The sequence below is a fragment of the Cherax quadricarinatus genome, chromosome 2, assembly GCF_038502225.1.
Source record: "Cherax quadricarinatus isolate ZL_2023a chromosome 2, ASM3850222v1, whole genome shotgun sequence".
Lineage (NCBI taxonomy): Eukaryota > Metazoa > Arthropoda > Malacostraca > Decapoda > Parastacidae > Cherax > Cherax quadricarinatus.
In genome coordinates this window covers 60,709,868-60,734,452 of record NC_091293.1, presented here as the reverse complement: position 1 = coordinate 60,734,452, position 24,585 = coordinate 60,709,868, and the positions used below count along the sequence as shown (strand labels likewise).

The following is a 24,585-nucleotide window of genomic DNA, read 5'->3' as shown; positions in this document are numbered from 1 at the left end:
ATACACTTACATAATTGGTCGCTTTCGGAGGTGATCGTTATGCAGGGGCCCATTGTATATATAAAATATGAAATAACTTTTAAAAACACTTAAAATTTTGGAGTTTCCAGACATAATGGAGAGACTTAGTGCTTACGGATCTCCCAGAGAATGTAAACAAACCAGGTGGGGCGCGGTGACCATATTAGAAAGTCAGGTGGGGGGAGCCGTATAGCGAGTTTTGGTCATAATTTGAAATGACCATATTAGCGGAACACCGTAAAGTGAAACGCCGTAAAGCGGGGCCCTACTGTATTAGAGTGGCCAGCTGGATGTGTATTGGACAAGTGTACTCTGGAATATAGGGAAAAATCAAACATTTCCACTATTCTGAGCTAAATTTCCAACTACTTTCAGTCCTGAAACTAATGAAAATCATCTCTATTTCTGTAAAATATCTTCCATTCTATCAAATGAGATCAAGACACCAAGAATACAACCATAAAAACGATATGAAAATACACTGCAAAGTTGATGTTTTAAACATAGTCACATTTTCCCTCATTATGCACTGTGTGCTATATCACTTACTGCATAAGACCCATCTCTCATATCTAGGCCCAAATTTACCACTCACAGCTTACCTGAGTGAGCTGAGCTCAAGGCGTCATACTACGGGACCAACACTGGCTTCAAATCCATGATACAATGGGACCAACAATTAAAGGGTTAAATGAATTACCAATTTTGTATTACATTTGACAAGTTATTGAAAATGCACAATATAAAAGATTTTAACAAAAAATTATACAAAATTCTAGGGAATAGCCTAAGTTATCGTTGGATTCCATTACGAAAGTTAAATACCTGGTGGGCTAAAATATGTAAAATATGGTTGAAAAAGTTTCACTAAACATTTGTTCCTCACTTTATGCAATAAGGTTCATTTAGATTCATCAAAACATAATTCTTCATTTTAGGAATTGATCCTAGCTCAAACCAGTAGCACAGTTTTGAACAATTTGCCAAAACCCTGATGACACAACAATTAATATTACACATAAGGAATTAGCCAAGCCACATAAAGTAAGGGATTACTGTAACACCTTATGGGAGAATATACAGTGAAACTGTCTAGTAAAGAGTTTCTCTACATAATGTGTCATTCACACATTCATCTCACTAGATGCAGCTCAACATATTACATTTCAATCAAATAGCTAGCTGATAAACCTTTACCTTTGATGAGTTTTGAGAGCTTTTCAGCTCCTGGAGCCCGGCCCTAAGCCAGACTTGTCTGGTGCTTGGCTGGCCAATCTGGCCATTTCTTTTCTGCTGGCAGCATGCTGACCCACATATCCATCTAAGCCTAGTTTATCTGGCACATGGAGATATGAACTTGTCCAGTTTTTCCCTTGAAGACTCTTACACTTGTACCAGCAGTGTTTCTGATATCTTTTAGTAAGATGTTGAACAATCTGGGACCATGGATGTTGATACAATGTTCTCCTATTCTTGTCCATGGTGCCTCTGCATTTCACTGTTTATTTTACACTTCCTCCAATATCTCTTACTCCAGCATGCTCTTACAGCAATGTACAGATTGGAAACCAGGCTCTCAAGTACCTTCTACATATATATTATCATAGTGTTTCTCGCCTCCACTTCAGAACAGACATAATTAGGGCTGAGAAGTTTCCAGTAATTTAAATGTTTTATTTCCTCTATGCAGGCAGTAAATTATTTCTATCTGTTCCGGCTCTAACAGCTGCCCTGCCCTGAAAAGAGGCGTCAACACTGAACAATAATCTAAATGACTGTGCACATGTAGCTATTTCAATAGTGTCACCTTTGGCACAATTCCCCTTGTTCTGAAAGTTTTCATTACCCATCTTGTCATTCTTCTGGTTGTCGTGACATTTACCTCATTGTGTGCCTAGCCAGAAAGGCCAGTCAGTGTAATTACTCCCAGATCTTTCACGTGACTCTAGTATTAAAAATTAATTGCCGTAAAACAATCCTTTTATATTCAGTTACAAACTAAATATAATATACAGGTACTCCTCAACTTACGATGGGGTTACATTCCAGTAAACGCATCGTAAGTTGAAAATATCTAATATGAATACATGATAAATAAATAACTACTGTCACTGAATAAGTAAATAAAGAAATAATTACTGTAACTAACTAAATACCAGCACTGACAAGTAAATAAATGAATAAAAGTTTATCTCATCAATAAACGTACAGTACTGTACAGCATAGCTATCACACCATCATAGTCAAAATATTGTAAGCCAAACCATTTGTACAGACACAGTACAGTAAAACCATGCTATTTGTGATAATTATTCGATGACAATTCAATAAAAAGAAAAATTGCAAAAAGCAAAATGAAAATTCAACAGAAAATACAGGGACTGGGGACCATGGGTTGCAGATGTTTCTAATGGTATGAATGGCTGATTATCTGAGACCAAAGGAATGAGTAGTTTGCATCACACACACACACACCACCTTGAAGTATATCCAAACGCCTAATTTCTTTAAAATGGTCAGGGTTTTGTGTTTAATTTATTTCTTGGTACCTCTAGCATTAGTAGTAATCCTTTAGGTTGCTAGGGATAATATTCAAAGAAAAGAGGGGCAATTAAAATACAGTGGAACCTCTACTTGAGAGTTTAATCCGTTCCATGACCTTGTTCGCAACTGGATTTGCTCGTTTGCAGAGTCAATTTTCCTAATTTAAATTAATTGAAATGCAATTAATCCATTCCAGTGGAATTTTGTACTTCAATAATTTTGCTAATATCAACTCTATGGCTTATTTATCTATCTCATTTCATCTAGTACGACATAATAAACAATATAAATAACATACAAACCTGATATAAACTCTAAAGTGAATAAAATGTCATTCATGTGGTGGTATGGGCGGTGTCGGCGGTGGATGAGAGTTTGTCTGGAGACCGGGCAAAATACTTCATGAATAATGTAGCTAATATCATCTATATGGCTTATTTATATATCACAGTTCATCTAATATGACATAAAAACAATAAAAATAACATAGAAACATGATATATATTCTAGAATGAATAAAATATGTCATTACATAACAGGTGGAGGCCGCCACAAACACTCCCTCTTTGTTGTGATAAACATTGCCATCTAGTGACGGCCTTTTGAAGCCGTCTATTATAATTGTTATATGTGGTACATTATTATTATACAGTGGACCCCCGGATAACGATCAGCTCCCAACTCGACCAATTATGTAAGTTTATTTTTGTAAGTGCTTTTGTAGGTGTATTTTTAGGGGTCTGAAATGGACTAATCTAATTCACAATATTTCTTATGGGAACAAATTCAGTCTATAACGGCACCCAAACAGACTTCTGTATTGAAATAATATCGTTATGCGGGGGTCCACTGTATATGTATTATTATTATTATTTTTTTTTCAACAAGTCGGCCGTCTCCCACCGAGGCAGGGTGACCCAAAAAAGAAAATCCCCAAAAAGAAAATACTTTCATCATCATTCAGCACTTTCACCACACTCACACATTATCACTGTTTTTGCAGAGGTGCTCAGAACACAACAGTTTAGAAGCATACATATATAAAGATACACAACATATCCCTCCAAACTGCCAATATCCCAAACCCCTCCTTTAAAGTGCAGGCATTGTACTTCCCATTTCCAGGACTCAAGTCCGACTATATGAAAATAACCGGTTTCCCTGAATCCCTTCACTAAATATTACCCTGCTCACACTCCAACAGATCGTTATGTCCCAAGTACCATTCGTCTCCATTCACTCCTATCTAACATGCTCACGCACGCTTGCTGGAAGTCCAAGCCCCTTGCCCACAAAACCTCCTTTACCCCCTCTCTCCAACCCTTTTGAGGACGACCCCTACCCCGCCTTCCTTCCCCTATAGATTTATATGCTTTCCATGTCATTCTACTTTGATCCATTCTCTCTAAATGACCAAACCACCTCAACAACCCCTCTTCTGCCCTCTGACTAATACTTTTATTAACTCCACACCTTTTCCTAATTTCCACACTCCGAATTTTCTGCATAATATTTACACCACACATTGCCCTTAAACAGGACATCTCCACTGCCTCAAACCGTCTCCTCGCTGCTGCATTTACCACCCAAGCTTCACACCCATATAAGAGTGTTGGTAATACTATACTTTCATATATTCCCTTCTTTGCCTCCATAGATAACGTTTTTTGACTCCACATATACCTCAACGCACCACTCACCTTTTTTTCCCTCATCAATTCTATGATTAACCTCATCCTTCATAAATCCATCCGCCGACACGTCAACTCCCAAGTATCTGAAAACATTCACTTCTTCCATACTCCTCCTCCCCAATTTGATATCCAATTTTTATTTATCTAAATCTTTTGACACCCTCATCACCTTACTCTTTTCTATGTTCACTTTCAACTTTCTACCTTTACACACATTCCCAAACTCATCCACTAACCTTTGCAATTTTTCTTAAGAATCTCCCATAAGCACAGTATCATCAGCAAAAAGGAACTGTGTCAATTCCCATTTTGAATTTGATTCCCCAAAATTTAATCCCACCCCTCTCCCGAACACCCTAGCATTTACTTCCTTTACAACCCCATCTATAAATATATTAACCCTTTGACGGTTTCAGGCCCCTCTCTGAAACTGTCATTCTATGTCGCCAAATATTCGAAAAAAAAAAATTATTTTTTCTTATGAAAATGTTAGGAATATTTTTAGTAGTGTTTTAAGCCTAAAAAATTTTTTTTGCCATCAGTACTTACCGAGATATAGAGCCACAAAGTTTGCAGAAAGTGATGTGCGTACGGCAACAGCGGCGACCGCCGCCCACCCGGTATTCTTTTATTTACTCTAATTCAAAGGTTTCTGGCATTTTTCAATATTTTTCTGTTCCAGGTAACTTATGTGGCCTGTGAGACCAATGTAAGGTGCATTCTTCAAATATACACTCATTGTTTACAACACAATAACAGAACAAACTTTATCATTATTAGTTTGTGTATACACCTTGTTTACACAAACAATAGAAAACAATGTTTATTACTATTGTTCCATAATATATATACATATGTACAGTCACTAAACACGTTCCTAGAACTGCTGCAGCTTGTGGAACTCTTTGAAACATGGGTATATGCAGAGGGGCACTTCACACTCCTCACACATAAAACGAGTGTCTCTGCGTGTTTGTGGGCGTTTTGTGGTATGCATACATACATAACACCTCTTCTGAGCATTTTTCTTGGCAGTAGTAGGAGGCAATTGTATGGGGTAGTGATCACCAGGCCTCAAACGAGATGACGTCTGTGGGCGCTGGTCTATTGCAGGAGTTGCTCCTTGGTACTTTGCAATTATTTGTCTGATTACTGACAGGCAAAATTCACCATATTTTGGTGTTTTGTTGGTCTTCAACTTGTATATGTTATAAGCATTTAGCATAGAGATATCAACAAGATGGAAAAAAAGTTTTATATACCACTTATAACTCTAGCGTACACAGTCTGCAAACCCAATCTGCATGTCACATTTGTCCACTAAGCGCATATTGAGGCTGTAGTCCATGACAGCTGCAGGCTTTAGAATGGGTTCATTGGTCTCTCTGTTGTCCCTGCCACTGGGTACCATTTCGTTTCTGTGAACTGATGTCAACAATGTGACATCACGTTTGTCATGCCACCGAAATACCATGATGTCATTGGCAGCAAAGGCTTGCATCTCACCTCTGCGAGTGCCAGCGTTGAACCTTGGCATATGTTTACAATTACCACGCACTGTGCCACACACGTCTGTCAAGTTCACTCGCAAGAAATCACTGAGTAAGGGGCTTGTGTACCAGTTATCAGTAAATAACATATGCCCCTTACCAAGATATGGTTCCATCATTGTTCGAAACACATCACCAGAGATACCCAATAACTTCATGGTATCTCTCAAAGTATTACTGCCAGTGTACACAATGATATCCAAAACTAGACCACTTCTGCAATCACACAGTACAAATAGCTTTATACCAAAGCGTTTCCTCTTGCTTGGTATATATTGCTTGAATGAGTCTTTTCCTTTGAATAAAATCAAGGACTCATCAATAACAAGCTTCCTGAAGGGATAAAAATACATGCAGCACTTTTGTTTCAGGTACATAAACACATTTCTGATCTTATATAACCTGTCACTTCTGTCAGCCCTGTTTTTGTCTGAAAAGTGTAACATACGTAACAGTATCAGGAAACGATTGACACCTATAATGTCACTAAAACCTGGAGTTGAAATCAGGCGTTCTGTTGCCCAGTATGTGGTGACAGTGTGCTTATACACATGTGGCATTATTGTGGCAAAAACCAGGTACATCTCTGCCACAGTTGTCTCCTTCCACTTGTGAAGCCGTGATTTTGGTGAGAGAATTGTATTTGCCATGGTGTAATCACAGTATGCGTTTGTTTCCCTGACAATGATGTCCATCAGGGGTTCATCGAAGAATAGCTCAAAGCAGTCCAGTTCACTGGCATTGTTCCCAAGAGGACAAGATGGCTTTATTCCACTTTGTGTTTCATCAAAGTCATGGGGACTGGGAACAAACTCATCACCGTCCTGCCAATCCCAGATGCGGTCTGCTGGTGGGGTCTGGATATTGTACCGTGGTTGTGGTTGTGCAGGTTGTGGTTGTGCAGGTTGTGGTGATGCAGGTTGTGGGAGTGTGGGGTAGGGTGAGGCTGGTTGTTGTGCTGCGTCAGCAGCGTGGGTAGTAGCGTGGCCCGCTGATGGTGCCACATGGGCCGTGCCACCCTCACTAGCACCACCACTGCCTCCTCCCTCACTGTCACCATTCATACCCATCGTTACAATATCGTCATCTTCACTATCAGGTCGTGGTGTAGGGCCACGGGATGTGCTCCCAGAGTTTCTCCTTCCCCTTGGAACAACATATGAAACACTACCAGACCACATGCTACGTCGTACATACTGCCGCTTCACTGGGGAATATTCACTCTCACTGTCACTAGAACTGCTTTCAATGACCTTGAAATCACTATCACTATCACTGCTATCATCTGGGTGTTATACACGACCAAATAGTTTCCTCTTTCGTCCTGGTACAGGTGAATGTGAACGTGAACAAGCCGGCACAGCACCAGAGGTGGAAGGTTGTGGGTCATCTGGGTTTTCATCACTAATTACATTATCCTGGGCACTTTTTCTGGTAACACTCACTTCAAAACCCTGGAATTCACTGTCACTGACATTTTCATCGCTGTTAGAGCTATCACTTGGGAACAAAAGACCTCCAAACCGCCGAGGAGTGAGGAACTTCTTACCGAGAGGCATGGTGAAAATGGACTAACAACATGGCGTTCCCACAATGCACCGCTGGGTCCCAGATTTTTTTCACAGGGTGCACACCGACCACTGAGACCCATTCTCTCTCGTGTAGGCCTACCAGGCCTTTGGCACTTGATTTGAAGCCGCTAGAAATTGTGCGTATAAATACGTCAGAAACATTGGCTCGCAAGACGTATTTATACGTCGGAAGCAGTCAAAGGGTTAAACAACCATGGTGACATTACACATCCCTGTCTAAGACCTACTTTTACCGGGAAGTAGTCTCCCTCTCTTCTACACACCCTAACCTGAGCCTCACTATCCTCATAAAAACTCTTTACAGCATTTAATAACTTATCACCTATTCCATATACTTGCAACATCTGTCACATTGCTCCTCTATCCACTCTATCATATGCCTTTTCTAAATCCATAAATGCAATAAAAACTTCCCTACCTTTATCTAAATACTGTTCACATATATGCTTCAATGTAAACACTTGATCTACACATCCCCTACCCACTCTGAAACCTCCTTGCTCATCCGCAATCCTACATTCTGTCTTACCTCTAATTATTTCAATTATAACCCTACCGTACACTTTTCCTGGTATACTCAGTAAACTTATTCCTCTATAATTTTTACAGTCTCTTTTGTCCCCTTTTCCTTTATATAAAGGGACTATACATGCTCTCTGCCAATCCCTAGGTACCTTCCCCTCTTTCATACATTTATTAAACAAAAGTACCAACCACTCCAACACTATATGCCCCCCTGCTTTTAACATTTCTGTCATGATGCCATCAGTTCCAGCTGCTTTACCCCCTTTCACTTTACGTAAAACCTCACGTACCTCCCCCACACTTACATTCTGCTCTTCTTCACTCCTAAAAGATGGTATACCTCCCTGACCAATGCATGAAATTATTGCCTCTGTTTCTTCCTTAACATTTAAAAGTTCCTCAAAATATTCTCGCCATCTACCTAATACCTCCATCTCCCCATCTACTAACTCCCCTACTCTGTTTTTAACTGACAAATCCATACTTTCCCTAGGCTTTCTTAACTTGTTTAACTCACTCCAAAATTTTTTCTTATTTTCATTAAAATTTCTTGACAGTGCCTCTCCCACTCTATCATCTGCTCTCCTTTTGCACTCTCTCACCACTCTCTTTGTGGTATTAAAAAAAAGTACATGTATAAAAAAAAAGGGTAATCAGAAGAAAGCAGGATTCTTTGCAAGCAGATATCCATGGAATATGTGGATATAAACTAGGTCCCGTGGCTTCATTGGCAATGCACTCAGCTCATAGTGAGTGTCTGTGGCTGGATCCCTGGCAAGGGTGGAAATGCAGGGCATGTTTCCTTACACCTGCTGCCTCTGTTCACCTAGCAGTAAGCAGATACCTGGCTGTTAGTCTAATGTTGTGGGTCACCTCCTGGGATGGTGGTAGTATACCTTAGATATAGCTAGCTTTTGACATGAGCTAAAATAAGATAACAGCTCTTGTAAAACTGTCTGTAAAACTGATGAGAAAAACTATCCCCAATCTGCTCGAAATGCCTAGCAATGCTAGGTGTCCTAGTGGCCCCCTCTGTAATTAGTATTTTATAACATGTAAACCACACAATACCCAAAACCTGTAAATCCCACATTGTAACCATTATAGAGAATAAACTTGAATTGAATTGAATCAACATTAAATTGTCTTACAGTGACAATTCTTGTGGAAAGAAGACCTGCCCAATATCCACTTTCTGCCAAACTTTGTACAGCTTGAAATCGAGAATGAAAAACAAACAAATGGCAGAGGTAAATTGGAAGTAGGTTGGTAGACAGCAACCACCCAGGGAGGTACACCGTCCTGCCAAGCGAATGTAAAACAAAAGCCTGTAACTGTTTTACATGATGGTAGGATTGCTGGTGTCTTTTGTCTATCTCATAAATATGCAAGATTACAGGTATGTCTTGCTACTTCTACTGACACTTAGGTCACACTACACATACATGTACACGTTTATTTATACACACTCATCTGAGTTTTCTTTGATTTTATCTTAATAGTTCTTGGTCTTATTACTCTTCCTTTTATATCCATGGGGAAGTGGAATAAGAATCTTTCCTCCGTAAGCCATGCGTGTTGTAAAAGTTAACTAAAATGCCGGAACAATGGGCTAGTAACCCCATTTCCTCTAAAGATTACTAAAAAGATTAAGAAGAAGAAAATTGTCAAAATGGGAAGTCTGAATCTGCGTGGATGTTGTGCAAATGATAAGAAAGAGATGATTGTGGATGTTATGAATGAGAAGAAGCTGGATATCCTGGCTTTAAGTGAAACAAAGCTGAAGGGGGTGGGAGAGTTTCAGTGGAGAGGAATAAATGGGATTAGGTCAGGGGTTTCTAACAGAGTTAGAGCTAAAGGAGTAGCAATAATGTTGAAGGATAAGATATGGCAGGAAAAGAGGGACTATAAATGTATTAATTCAAGGATTATGTGGAGTAAAATAAAGGTTGGATGTGAAAAGTGGGTTATAGTAAGTGTATATGCAACTGGAGAAGAGAGAAGTGTAGAGGAGAGAGAGAGATTTTGGGAAATGTTGAGTGAATGCGTGGGGAGTTTTGAACCAAGTGTGAGAGTACTTGTGGCTGGGGATTTCAATGCTAAAGTGGGTAAAAATGATGTGGAGGGAGTAGTAGGTAAATTTGGGGTGCCAGGGGTAAATGTAAATGGGGAGCCTTTAATTGAGCTATGTGTAGAAAGAGATTTGGTAATAAGTAATACATATTCTATGAAAAAGAGGATAAATAAATATACAAGGTATGATGTAGCACGTAATGAAAGTAGTTTGTTAGATTATGTATTGGTGGATAAAAGGTTAATGGGTAGGCTCCAGGATGCACATGTTTATAGAGGGGCAACTGATATATCGGATCATTATTTAGTTGTAGCTACAGTTAGAGTAAGACGTAGGTGGGACAAGAGGAAGTTGGCAACAACAAGTAGGAGGGAAGTGAAAGTGTATAAACTAAGGGAGGAGGAAGTTCGGGTGAGATATAAGCGACTATTGGCAGAAAGGTGGGCTAGTGCAAAGATGAGTAGTGGGGGGGGGTTGAAGAGGGTTGGATGAGTTTTAAAAATGCAGTATTAGAATGTGGGGCAGAAGTTTGTGGTTATAGGAGAGTGGGGGCAGGAGGAAAGAGGAGTGATTGGTGGAATGATGAAGTAAAGGGTGTGATAAAAGAGAAAAAGTTAGCTTATGAGAGGTTTTTACAAAGCAGAAGTGTTATAAGAAGAGCAGAGTATATGGAGAGTAAAAGAAAGGTGAAGAGAGTGGTGAGAGAGTGCAAAAGGAGAGCAGATGATAGAGTGGGAGAGACACTGTCAAGAAATTTTAATGAAAATAAGAAAATATTTTGGAGTTAAACAAGTTAAGAAAGCCTAGGGAACGTATGGATTTGTCAGTTAAAAACAGAGTAGGGGAGTTAGTAGATGGGGAGAGGGAGGTATTAGGTAGATGGCAAGAATATTTTGAGGAACTTTTAAATGTTGAGGAAGAAAGGGAGGCGGTAATTTCATGCACTGGCCAGGGAGGTATACCATCTTTTAGGAGTGAAGAAGAGCAGAATGTAAGTGTGGGGGAGGTACGTGAGGCATTACGTAGAATGAAAGGGGGTAAAGCAGCTGGAACTGATGGGATCATGACAGAAATATTAAAAGCAGGGGGGGATATAGTGTTGGAGTGGTTGGTCCTTTTGTTTAATAAATGTATGAAAGAGGGGAAGGTACCTAGGGATTGGCAGAGAGCATGTATAGTCCCTTTATATAAAGGGAAGGGGGACAAAAGAGATTGTAAAAATTATAGAGGAATAAGTTTATTGAGTATACCAGGAAAAGTGTATGGTAGGGTTATTATTGAAAGAATTAGAGGTAAGACAGAATGTAGGATTGCGGAAGAGCAAGGAGGTTTCAGAGTGGGTAGGGGATGTGTAGATCAAGTGTTTACATTGAAGCATATATGTGAACAGTATTTAGATAAAGGTAGGGAAGTTTCTATTGCATTTATGGATTTAGAAAAGGCATATGATAGAGTGGATAGGGGAGCAATGTGGCATATGTTGCAAGTATATGGAATAGGTGGTAAGTTACTAAATGCTGTAAAGAGTTTTTATGAGGATAGTGAGGCTCAGGTTAGGGTGTGTAGAAGAGAGGGAGACTACTTCCTGGTAAAAGTAGGTCTTAGACAGGGATGTGTAATGTCACCATGGTTGTTTAATATATTTATAGATGGGGTTGTAAAAGAAGTAAATGCTAGGGTGTTTGGGAGAGGGGTGGGATTAAATTATGGGGAATCAAATACAAAATGGGAATTAACACAGTTACTTTTTGCTGATGATACTGTGCTTATGGGAGATTCTAAAGAAAAATTGCAAAGGTTAGTGGATGAGTTTGGGAGTGTGTGTAAAGGTGGAAAGTTGAAAGTGAACATAGAAAAGAGTAAGGTGATGAGGGTATCAAATGATTTAGATAAAGAAAAATTGGGTATCAAATTGGGGGAGGAGGAGTATGGAAGAAGTGAATGTTTTCAGATACTTGGGAGTTGATGTGTCGGCGGATGGATTTATGAAGGATGAGGTTAATCATAGAATTGATGAAGGAAAAAAGGTGAGTGGTGCATTGAGGTATATATGGAGTCAAAAAACGTTATCTATGGAGGCAAAGAAGGGAATGTATGAAAGTATAGTAGTACCAACACTCTTATATGGGTGTGAAGCTTGGGTTGTGAATGCAGCAGCGAGGAGGTAGTTGGAGGCAGTGGAGATGTCCTGTCTAAGGGCAATGTGTGGTGTAAATATTATGCAGAAAATTCAGAGTGTGAAAATTAGGAGGTGTGGAGTTAATAAAAGTATTAGTCAGAGGGCTGAAGAGGGGTTGTTGAGGTGGTTTGGTCATTTCGAGAGAAGGGATCAAAGTAGAATGACATGGAGAGTGTATAAATCTGTAGGAGAAGGAAGGCGGGTTAGGGGTCGTCCTCGATAAGGTTGGAAGGAAGGGGTAAGGGAGGTTTTGTCGGCTAGGGGCTTGGACTTCCAGCAGGCGTGCATGAGCGTGTTCGATAGGAGTGAATGGAGACGAATGGTATTTGGGACCTGACGATCTGTTGGAGTGTGAGCAGGGTAATATTTAGTGAAGGGATTCAGGGAAACCGGTTATTTTTATATAGCCGGACTTGAGTCCTGGAAATGGGAAGTACAATGTCTGCACTCTAAAGGAGGGGTTTTGGGATATTAGCAGTTTAGAGGGATATGTTGTGTATCTTTATACATATATGCTTGTAAACTGTCTGAGCACTTCTGCAAAAACAGTGATTATGTGTGAGTGAGGTGAAAGTGTTGAATGATGATGAAAGTATTTTCTTTTTGGGGATTTTCTTTCTTTTTGGGTCACCCTGCCTCGGTGGGAGACGGCCAACTTGTTAAAAAAAAAAAAAAATTGTAAACTGAACCAAAGCAATCCTTTCCAGTTTAATACCTCATCACATGAAAATATAAGACAGGTTTATAACAGTAATATTTGCAAATCATTTTTCTTTTCAAATATAAAATTATTAATGCAATTTATTTAACTAAAAACTTGACACAAACCTGTCTATAATCCAGTAAGACGGAGAGTGACATGGTGGTACAGTCAAATTTACCGGATTTAGCCGTGCGCGACGGATGGACAACAATCATTGGCTGGTCAGGAAGAGTATACCGCTTCTCAAGCAAGTTTCTCTCTCGCTCCTCTGCTTTCTTTTTCTATTTGGGTAAGAGAGATAAAAGAAACTGGGTTATACACTGCATTAAATCTATTATATGTTTGAAATTTACCTAACACTTCTCCTAAATAAAGAATACAGTGGAGGCGTATATCCACACAAGTTGGTCTTTTGACAATCCCATTGAACTGACATATTATAAAAACTTTCTTTGCCCCTGTGGCGGCCTGCTGCCAAACTAGGGGTTGGATTGCTAACCTGCCGGCCTGCAGTACCACTGAGTACGTCACCAAACCCAATGTGGGGACTGCTAAGCCGGCCTTTGAGACAGTACTTAGTAGACCACCTTACGGTATACATCTACTGGCAGTAGATGGTATTCACCTGACCACCTTACGGTGTATATCTATTGGTCTTAGAGGCAGTACTTACCAGACTATCTTACGGTACACATCTACTGGCAGTAGACAGTTTTACCTGACCACCTTACAGTATATCTACTGGCCTTAGAAGCAGTATTCATCAGACCACCTTACAGTGTATATCTATTGGTCTTAGAAACAGTATTTACCAGATCGCCTTACGGTATACAGAGGAGACACTTCAAACTCTCCTTGGTAGTATTTCGTCTTTCAAGAAGAGTTCAACTTTACTCAGTAAATGTTGAAGCTACAAGTCATGGATGACGCTATTGTATAGTGTGACACTGAGAGAAGATAGGGTCAGTGTGTGACACTGAAGAAGAATGGGATCGTAGTGTGACACAAGAGGAAGATAGACAGTGTGTGGCACTGAAGTAAGAAAAGGGCGTAGTGTAACACTGAGAGACGAAAGTGTCGTGTGACACTGAAGGAAGATAGGGTAGTAGTGTGACACTGACGAATAGTGTCATCTGACAGATTGCTGGCCTCTGAGGAGAAAGACGCTATGGGGGTGATACTGAGATGAAGGAACATTGTACCCTGTGTGGTAGGGTGAACTGTCGTGTAACCCAGCGTATGATTCATATATACATATGTATTAAGAGGTTACTCATAATTTATTATTTTATCATGTACCGTGACACAGTAGTGTCAGAAAGTTGTACCCTGTGTGTGGTAGGGTCATGAATTAAATTTATTATTTTAGGATTTATATTTGTACAAAGGTAATTATAATTTATTATTGTGACATACATATACACCTACCATCCGACTTACGACCTGCTCGACTTACGACCACTCGACTTACGACCGTGTTTTTTGTGTCAAATTTCTGGGAAATAAACAACTATTTGTGTTGTACACAGTGTTTATCCTAAACCTTACAGAATAAAATACAGTACTAACAACATAAAAAGTAAAGTAAAACATGAAATACCAAAATAAAACAATAAAATAAAGTCATTACAAAAATGTTTTGTTTATTTTCAGTAGTAAAGTTCGACTTACGACCATTTCGACTTACGACCGGTTTCTCGGAACCGAACTCGGTCATAAGTCGGATGGTAGGTGTATATATACCTCTAGACCAAAGATTGTTTTTATATGCTATAAACACCCCCACCCACGATACTCCACCCCACCCACGATACCACCACCCACCCTCTCTCTCCTGTGAACTTAATTGCAAACCTACAAGCTTCCTCTGGGATGACTTCACATCGCAAAATAGCAAGAATATCTATGCTATCTGGCTATTGTCCCAGTAGTTACTGCAGTGTTTGTGGGTATACCACAAGGGACAAAATTTTTCTTAGATGTAAGGAACCTACTTGTTCCAACTAATGCCACACAGATTGCATTCCAGAAGAAGAATTTTGTTGCAGCCAGGTTGAAAATTTCAGAAAATTGAAGGATATCCATAATCCTGTGGCATATGTGGATACAAGCCTGGAGCTACAGGAGGAAGGTTCAGAAGTCCTACCTCAGGGACTTCTGTCCAAAGATCAAGACTGCCCTCTTGGGCTGTGTTGTAAACTTGCAGCTAAGATAATCCATCACAGGGAAGCACTTCATGAGCTCCTCAAATCATTAGATAACCTTCAAGCTATTGTAGAAGGCCAGTGCAAGCCTACATCAAGTGACGTAAGCTGCTCAGCTGATGGTGACACTATTGACAAAGACTAGAAGTCCCACACTGAGCTTAACTCAGGGGTAAATAATTGGTGGAATTCTGTCATCGCCAAGGTCCCACAGATTGACAGAGTTCAAAACACTACCTTTGGGAATTCTAACACAATTCCTCTGACCACCACAGAGGGAACAAATCCTCTTCCCAGCAACGAAGGAAACCTTGGATCTGTTAATTCTCCTACACCTGACATCTCTGCTTCAGCCACTGCCAGTCCACTTAACAGTGCACATACCATCTCTGATCCTACACCTGTCAGCACACCTGCCGACACTATTCCAGAATCTGGAAGCAGTGCTTCATCAGCAAGTTCTGAGTCAGGAGTTTCTCCACCAGAGATTGGTGCAGTTAATAATCAGGGAACTATTACTTCACCTGATCACCTACTGCGCCAAAGTACGAACAGCAGGGACACATCTGTCAGAACTGGTAGAGGACGGAACAGAGGACGTGGAGGAGGAAAACATCTACAGTTGTCTCACCCTCCACTAACACAGTTCCAGCAGCAGAACCTGAGGACAAATCTGCAAAACACTGGAGGTGCAACAAATCATAGTCCACCCTCCCAGGCACCTAGGCTGTGCTCTCACTGTCACCGGAAGGGGCACACAGCCAGCAACTGCCGGTGAGATACCAGGTGTAATTACTGCTACAAGAAAGGACATCAGGAGGACCAGTGTCGGAAGAAAAAGGAACTTGACAGACAGGACAACCTGTTTAGAGACCTGTTCTCAGAACAAACCAGCAGGATCTCTGAATTGGTAAACACTCTCACACGGCACCCACTCAGCTACTCTTATCCCAGCCCAGCAGGTGGTATTGTGCCTTATATAAGACCACAGACCTACATCCCTGCAGCTGCCTCAGTACCCTACCTCTCTCAAGGTCAGGCACCTTACATGCCCTACACACCCACCACCTCAAGCTGACCACATCATCATGAGGAGCCAGTCTATCAGCATCCTGTCGGCCAACATTAGAGGTTTCATTACTAATGTTGGAGAGCTCTCACACAGTTTTGTGAACACTCGACGTCCCGACATGATATCGAATCGAATCGAGGATGATGAGATCTGTCGTAAGATGGGAAGGAAGAAGGATATGGAAGGATGGAAATAACTGGAAAAGGATGGGGAGGAGGGGAAGAGGAGGAATCAAGGCAAGTGGCCCAACCACTTTGGGACATGTGGTACAAAAGTACTGGAGACGTCGATAGAGAGGCTTGACTGATGTCATTGCTTGGTGCTCACTAGGAGAGGATGGCGAAGGCAGCGGTAGGAGCTGGGAGTGTCAGAAGGCAGCAAGCAGGATGAGTTGGTTATGGTCTTAAACCATTTATCAGCACGGTAAATTGTTTTCGGGAGAGTTGTATCACACTTATGGGAGACCTGTAGTAGTATTCGTTGGTTTGGAGTTGGTGGAGTATCTGGTTGTAGGTAGAGAATGGTCTTTCTTCGCTTTGGTACGATACAGTGTTGTCTTGGAGATGTTGGATGAGTTTTAGGCGAGTCATGCTTGCAGGGTACAGCCTCGTGGTGTAGAATATGAGTCCTTTGTGTTTAACCCATGGTGTTCCAGGTAATCGACGTGAGCTAAGTAGAGAAGGCGGTGGTGGAGTAGAGGAAGGTGGTGTTGCTTCGTTTTCAACTTCAGTAGACGAATTAGAAGATGTTTCTGGTGGTAAGGCTTCTGATTGGTTGGATTCAGTGAGAGGTGGTGGCGGTGGAGGCTTCTCATTGGTCGTTGTTGGATTGACGTCACTAGTTGGTGGTGTTGATGGAACTTCTGCAGAGGAGTTGGCGATTAAGTTTTTGGTGAATTTGAGAATTTCTTCAGAAGGTGGAGAGATGCTGGAAATGTAAATGAAGGCATGTTATTTAATGCAAATAACTCGTTGATGGTAGAGTTAAATGATCCAGGTACAGCCATGTTTTGCATATGAGCGTATAGTAGACAGTAGTGAATCTTCGTTACGTCACATGTTGGAGGAGTGATGGTAGTGGTGGTGGTGGAGGCGGGCTGAGTAGATGTATGAAGTAATTTTGTAGTGTCTGCTTGTATTTTTGCAATTGCTGCATACGTTGGAGTGTTGCTAGTAGGTTTTTTCTTTGCTGCATCTTGCGTTTTCTTCATAATATCCTTTCTTGTAGGACATTTTGCTGCCAGTGTATGGTGATCATTACTCTTGCAGTTTAAGCACGCTGGTTGTGTTGGAGCAGCAGCGGTGCAGGAACTGAAGGCGTGTCCCTCACTACCACATGTAGTGCAGAACTTCTTGTCTTTTACTGGACATGCTTTGGTGGTGTAATGGTATGAATAACAGTTCCAGCAATGTTGGATGTAGTGATATCTCTCTGCTTCAATGTAGGTAGGGCTGATGTAGTAGTAGTAGACAGCAAGACCTTCGTTCAGTGCAGTGGCAGCCATGTTCACGTCGGTGAAGGTGACCTTGATCATGGACTTTGCATTTGGGATTTTTGTAATGCTGTCAACAGTAGCCCAAGTATTTTGCGTCTCGATGGATGACTTGATTTCAGCAGGTGTTTGAGACGTCAGAATCTTGTCCAGTTTTTTTAGGAATACTGATTTCCTTGCCCTGAGGGCAGGAGATGATGTAACAGTAAACCCTTGAGTAGTAAGAGTAGTGATGGCTTCTGTAGTGAGTAGCTTCTCTGCTTCAGCATCATCGTGACACACAACAATGAATGCTTCTTTCAGTGACAATATGGTGTTGAATTTTACTTCCAGTGCTCCCTGAACAACAGTTGCAAGAGCAATCTTCGTTGAATCATCAACGATACCATTTCTTGGTTTGATCTTTACATGATTTGCGTAGCTCATCGTGTAAGTCAAGACGATGACAACGCTGGTAAAGGTTCCCCTCCCCAACGGGGATCGTAGGGAGACAGAGTAAGTAAGGAGAGCTGCTATGACCTGCCTGGGCGAGAGTCAAGAGCAGAATTGCTGGCTACACCTCATGGATGAGAAGAGACAGGCAAGGGCAAGGAGGAGGTGTTGCTGTGTGCTTCTCTAAAAGTGTTCATGCCCAACACATTGATGTTGCCACCCCTACACATCTTGAAATGATGTTCTTCAAGCTCTGTATAAACACTAGTACCTCTGTACTAGCATGTGCAATGTACACACCTCAGTGGCAACATGCAGACCCCATCAACTTCCTAATGGAAAATATTGACTCCCTTCTGCTACAACACAACTGTCAACATATCATAATTGTTGGTGACCTCAACCAGCACCTTATACAGAGGGACTTTGATGACCTTCTTGCAGTGTTTGACATGAGAAACTTTGTTGATTTCCCTACTCATATCTCTGGCTCCTCCCTTGACCCAGTAATGAGTGATCTGGCAGAAGGCATAGTCACTTGTCAACCCCTCGGCTACGTTGGATCGTCTGACCACAAGGCTGTTTTTACAAAACTTAAGATCCCAACAGAACGAGGTGAGGAGTCCACATGCACAACCTGGCTATGGGAAAGAGGTAATTGACCAGCCCTTTGCTCTGAGCTCGCCACCACCGATTGGAATGCTCTTCTCCAAGGGGATGTTGACAACCAAGTGAAAGCCTTCACTGGACACATCCTTAATCTACAACAAGAACACATTCCTCACCGGCAATATGTGACGAAGCCTACGGATCAGCCTTGGTTTGGCTTTCGTTGTAGAGAGGCTGCTACTGCTAAGTACAAAGCATGGTGAAGGTAAAAGAGACGTCCTACCACCTATAACAGCGTGAAACAAGCTTTTATGCCACAGGACGGGCAGAAAGCAGCAACTTCACTCTGGCTGTACCCATCTCCAGAACATCACTCCATCTGAGAACATATATACCCAGGATGACTCGAGTATGGAACACATTCATACAGCATAATGATGTCAATGAGATAAAGTCAGTTGATCAAATGAAAATGCTGGCCCACAGTTGGCTCCAATTTCATCCTGTTCCCTACTTGTATGTCTCATAACAATAAAAATGCTTTCAAATGAGCTGATGTAGGTAACAGCTCTTAGCTTGCCAATAAAGTTAGGAATCCTTAACCTGTAAATAGCTTGTCAATAAAGCTAGGGATCCTTAACCTTGTCAAACCCTGTGTAAAAAAAAAAAAAAAAAAAAAAAAAAAAAAAAGAGACAGAGAGACCTACCACAGACCTACATCCCACCAGATGCCTCAGTACCCTACCTCTCTCAAGGGCAGGCACCTTACATGTCCTACACACCCTCCACCTCAAGCTGACCACATCATGAGGAGTCAGTCTATCAGCATCCTGTAGGCCAACATTAGAGGTTTCATTACTAATGTTGGAGAGCTCTCACACAGTTTTGTGAACACTCAACGTCCCGACATGATAGCTGTTGTTGAAACATTTTTGGATGACAGGACTCCAGAAAATTTTGCAAGAATTGCTGGCTACACCTCTTGGATGAGAAGAGATAGGCAAGGGCAAGGAGGAGGTGTTGCTGTGTGCTTCTCTAAAAGTGTTCATGCCCAGCACATTGATGTTGCCACCCCTACACATCTTGAAATGATGTTCTTCAAGCTCTGTATAAACACTAGTACCTCTGTACTAGCATGTGCAATGTACAGACCTCAGTGGCAGCATGCAGACCCCATCAACTTCCTAATGGAAAATACTGACTCCCTTCTGCTACAACACAACTGTCAACATATCATAATTGTTGGTGACCTCAACCAACACCTTATACAAAGGTACTTTGATGACCTTCTTGCAGTATTTGACATGAGAAACTTTGTTGATTTCCCTACTCACATCTCTGACTCCTCCCTTGACCCAGTAGTGAGTGATCTGGCAGAAGGCCTAGTCCCTTGTCAACCCCTCGGCTACGTTGGATCGTCTGACCACAAGGCTGTATTTATGACACTTAAGATCCCAACAGAACGAGGTGAGGAGTCCACACGCAAAACCTGGTTATGGGAAAGAGGTAATTGGCCAGCCCTTTGCTCTGAGCTCACCACCACCGGCTGGAATGCTCTTCTCCAAGGGGTCGTTGACAACCAAGTGAAAGCCTTCACTGGACACATCCTTAATCTACAACAAGAACACATTTCTCACCGGCAATATGTGACAAAGCCTACAGATCAGCCTTGGTTTGGCTTTCGTTGTAGAGAGGCTGCTACTGCAGCCTCTCTACAACGAAAAAATAATTTTTTTTTTCCCAAAAATTTTTCGACATAGAATGACAGTTTCAGAAATGAGCTTGCGACAGTCAAAGGGTTAACCTATCGTCGTAGGACATTTCCGTTAGCTCTGGAACTAACCTTGTTGCAAACCTTTGCACTTTCTCTGATTTCTTGACTTGCTTGATGAAGTGTGGGTTCCAAACAGGTGCTGCACACTCTAGTATGGGCCTGACGTACATGGTGTACAGTGTCTTGAACGATTCCTTACTAAGGAATCGGAACGCTATTCTCAGGTTTGCCAGGCACCCATATGCTGCAGCAGTTATCTGGTTGATGTGCTTCCGGAGACGTGCTCGGTGTTATGGTCACCCGAAGATCTTTCTCCTAGAGCAAGGTTTGCAGTCTTTAGCCACCTAGCCTATACTCCATCTGCGGTCTTCTTTGCTCTTCCCCGATCTTCATGACTTTGCATTTGGTGGGCTTAAATTCAAGAAGCCAGTTGCTGGACCAGGTGTCCAGCCTGTCCAGGTCTCTTTGAAGACCTACCTGATCCTCATCTGATTTAATTCTCCTCATTATCTTCACATCATCTGCGAACAGGGACACTTCTAAGTCTAACCTTTCCATCATGTTATTCACATATACGAGAAATAGCATTGGTTCTAAGACCGACCCCTGTGTGACCCAGTTCGTCACAGGTGCCCACTGTGATACCTCATCATATACCATGACTCGTTGTTGCCTCCCTGTCATGCATTCTCTGATCCACTGCAGTGCCCTTCCTGTTATACGCGCCTGATCCTCTAGCTTCTGCACCAATCTCCTGTGAGGAACTGTGTCGAAGGCCTTCTTGCAGTCCAAGAAGATGCAATCAAATCACCCCTCTCTATCGTCTTACTTCAGTTACTTTATCATAAAACTCAAGTAGGTTTGTGACACAGGATTTGCCTTCCATAAACCCGTGCTGGTTGGCGTTTGTACTCTTGTTCCATTCCAGGTGCTCCACCACTCTCCTCCTGATAATCTTCTCCATGACTTTGCATATTATACACATCAGTGACACTGGTCTTCAGTTTAGTGCCTCTTTTCTGTCTCCTTTTTTAAATATGGGTACTACATTTGCCATTTTCCATACCTCAGGTAGTTGCCCAGTTTCAAGGGATGTGTTGAAGATTGTGGTTAATGGTATACACAGCATTTCTGCTCCATCTCTAAGGACCCACAGGGAGATGTTGTCTGGTCCCATTGCCTTTGAGGTATCAAGGTCCTTTAGCAGATTCTTCACCTCCTCCTCAGTTGTATGTCGTCTAACACTTGTCTGTATATTCCTTGTTGGCATCCCCCCTCTCTTCTGTCCACCCAGAGGCCTTCCTGTCTCCACACTGTAAATACTTCCTTAAATCTCTTGTTGAGCTCCTCATATACCTCTTGATCGCTTCTGGTGAGTTACCCACCTTCTTTCCTCAGCCTGATCACCTGGTTTTTGACTGTTGTCTTCCTCCTAATGTGGCTATACAGCAGTTTCAGGTCAAACTTGGCTTTCGATGCTATGTCATTTTCGTACTGTCGTCGAGCCTCCTTCCTTACCTGTGCATGCTCATTTCTGGCTCTTCGACTAGTCCCTATTTTCCTGGGTCCTTAGCCTCCTGTACCTTTTCCATTCTCTGGTGCACTTAGTTTCTGCCTCCCTACACCTTTGGGTAAACCAAGGACTCACTCACTCACTCACTCACTGCACACACACACACACACACACACTCACTCTTTCTGTGTGTGTGTGTGTGTGTGTGTGTGTGTGTGTGTGTGTGTGTGTGTGTGTGTGTGTGTGTGTGTGTGTACTCACCTAGTTGACGTTGCAGGGGTCGAGTCCAAGCTCCCGTGTGTGTGTGCGCACGTGTGCGCGCATGTGCATGTGCGTACGTGTACACGTGTGCGTGTGTGCACGTGTGTGCGTGTGTGAGCATGTGTGTGTGCACGTATACACACCTCAAAAACCCTGCTACCTTTATATACTATTTCAGACTTAATCTAAGTTGAGTAACAAATGACTGGTAATAAAGACCATAGTGGCCCTAAGCTATTTCCTTCATTATAACAAAGGATTTAATTCACAAGAGACATCTAAATATATGTGACAAAATATAAATTTAAATGATACCAACCTCTTCCTCCTCTTTCTTTCTCTCCTCCTCCTCTTTCCTTTTACGTTCTTCCTCTTTTTTCCTCTCTTCCTCTTCCTTTTTCTTTACTTCATCAGTTTCAGTATTTTCTGCACTTGCTGCCTTTTCAGATTCCTCTTTTTCCTGTTCATTCTTCAAGATCTAGAAGATGACAGAGAGTATGTAAATAAAACAAACCATACCATGGGCGGGGATAGAACCCGCGATCAGTGTCATAATAATCAAGACCTCTTACATCTTCATACTATACATGAGACATTCAATCCAAAACTTCAAAATTTCATTCTTTTTTGTTTGAGAAATTTATACATGAAGGGTTACCAGCCTCTTGCTCCCAGTATTTAAGTCATTTACAAAATTAACTGCTTGTGAGGAAGCATTCTGTTCCACTTTACATTGGGGATGAAGGGAAACGCTATAAGGACAAGAACTATTGAGGACTTAGTGTGAATGTATATGTATGTGTGCACATACATATACATGTACACTTACATGCATAGTATTAATTAGATGTAAATAGCAATAGCAAGATGTACCTCTCATTTTACATGTTTATGTTATATTTGTTCAATATGTGCAGAGTACCTGGGAACTGGCAGAGTATGCACAGTTCCTTTACACAAGGTACAAGGGGATAAAAGATAGAAAGAATTACAGTGAACCCTCTGTTTTCGTTACCCTCTGATTTCGTGATTTTCGGTTATCGCCGACTTTTTACGTCAAAATATTGTCTCTGTTTTCATTAATTCCCTCTGGTTTCGTCGGCCATACAGAACATGTCCGAGTGCCCGCGAGTACACAAAGCCTCCCACACACGCATTCTGAGTCAGTGAGGCATTGTTTCTCGGCAAATGAACATCACCTTGAGAGGTCATATGAAACATTTTGTAACAATCCATTGTTTTCTGGTGCTTGTTTATTGTGTGTGACTGCTAAATAATCACCATGGGCCCAAAGAAAGCTCCTAGTGCCAGCCCTTTGATAAAGAAGGCGAGAAACACAATAGAATTCAAGAAAGAACACACCAGCCAGGGAGCTATCCCACACCAGACTGGGTACTTCCCACACACACCAGCCAGGGTACTTCCCCACACACACACCAGCCAGTGTACTTCCCCACACACACCAGCTAGGGTACTTCCCCACACACCAGACAGGGTACTACCCCATACACACCAGCCAGGGCACTTCCTCACACACACCAGCCAGGGCACTTCCCCACACACCAGCCTGGGTACTTCCCTACACACACCTGATAACCCTATGCCTGTTGTGGAATCTATTGTGGCTTTGGGGAAGTCCATGAGGTTGGATGTGAGTGGCCAGGATTTGGAAGAGATGGTGGACGACCAGTGAAGAGCTGCAAGACCTTCATCTGTAACAGCAACAGACCACAGCTGAGGAAATTGCTTCAGAGGAGGAGGAATAGAGAGAGAAGAAGGTGCCTTCTTTAGTGATTAAGGACATCTGTGTAAAGTGGAGTGAGGCACAAATGTTTGTGGAGGAACATCACCCTCACAAAGCTGTTGCAGGTCGTGTCTGCAACATGTTCAGTAACAATGCCTTGTCCCATTTTAAGCAAATCTTAGAGAGACACCAGAAGCAGAGCACTCTGGAAAAATTTTTTGTGTGACAGGGGTCCAGTGACTCTCAAGCTGGTCCTAGTGCCAGTAAAAAACACAGAAGGGAAATAACCCCAGGTAAGGAATTGGTACCTGAAGTCATTATGGAAGGGGATTCCCCTTCCAAACAATAGTATCTTTTCCTTCCTCTCCCCTCCTCCATGTCTTCCATACACCAACAAGAGTCTTCAATAAAGGTAAGTGTGATGTTAAATGTTCATTTATACATTTTATTAGCGCTTTATATTTATTTGTCATTGTTTTCTGTATGTAAATCTATATTTAATCTCTAAAAAATGTACTTGTTGTTAATACTTTTGGGTGTCTGGAACGGATTAATTTGATTTACATTATTTCTTAAGGGGAAAATTATTTCGCTTTTCGTGA

General features: G+C 41.7%; 1 protein-coding gene across 2 annotated transcripts in view; it reads right to left on the bottom strand.

The window, feature by feature from the left end:
* LOC128701449 (cell division cycle and apoptosis regulator protein 1) overlaps positions 1-24,585 on the bottom strand; it is a 431,134-nt gene that overhangs the window by 163,764 nt on the left and 242,785 nt on the right. For both annotated transcript variants that reach the window (XM_070088578.1, XM_070088584.1), the window contains exons 11-12: positions 22,559-22,717; positions 13,008-13,163 (exon numbers count right to left, since the gene is read on the bottom strand). In XM_070088578.1, coding sequence (XP_069944679.1) covers positions 13,008-13,163; positions 22,559-22,717 — 315 coding nt within the window. The remainder of the gene's footprint in view (positions 1-13,007; positions 13,164-22,558; positions 22,718-24,585) is intronic.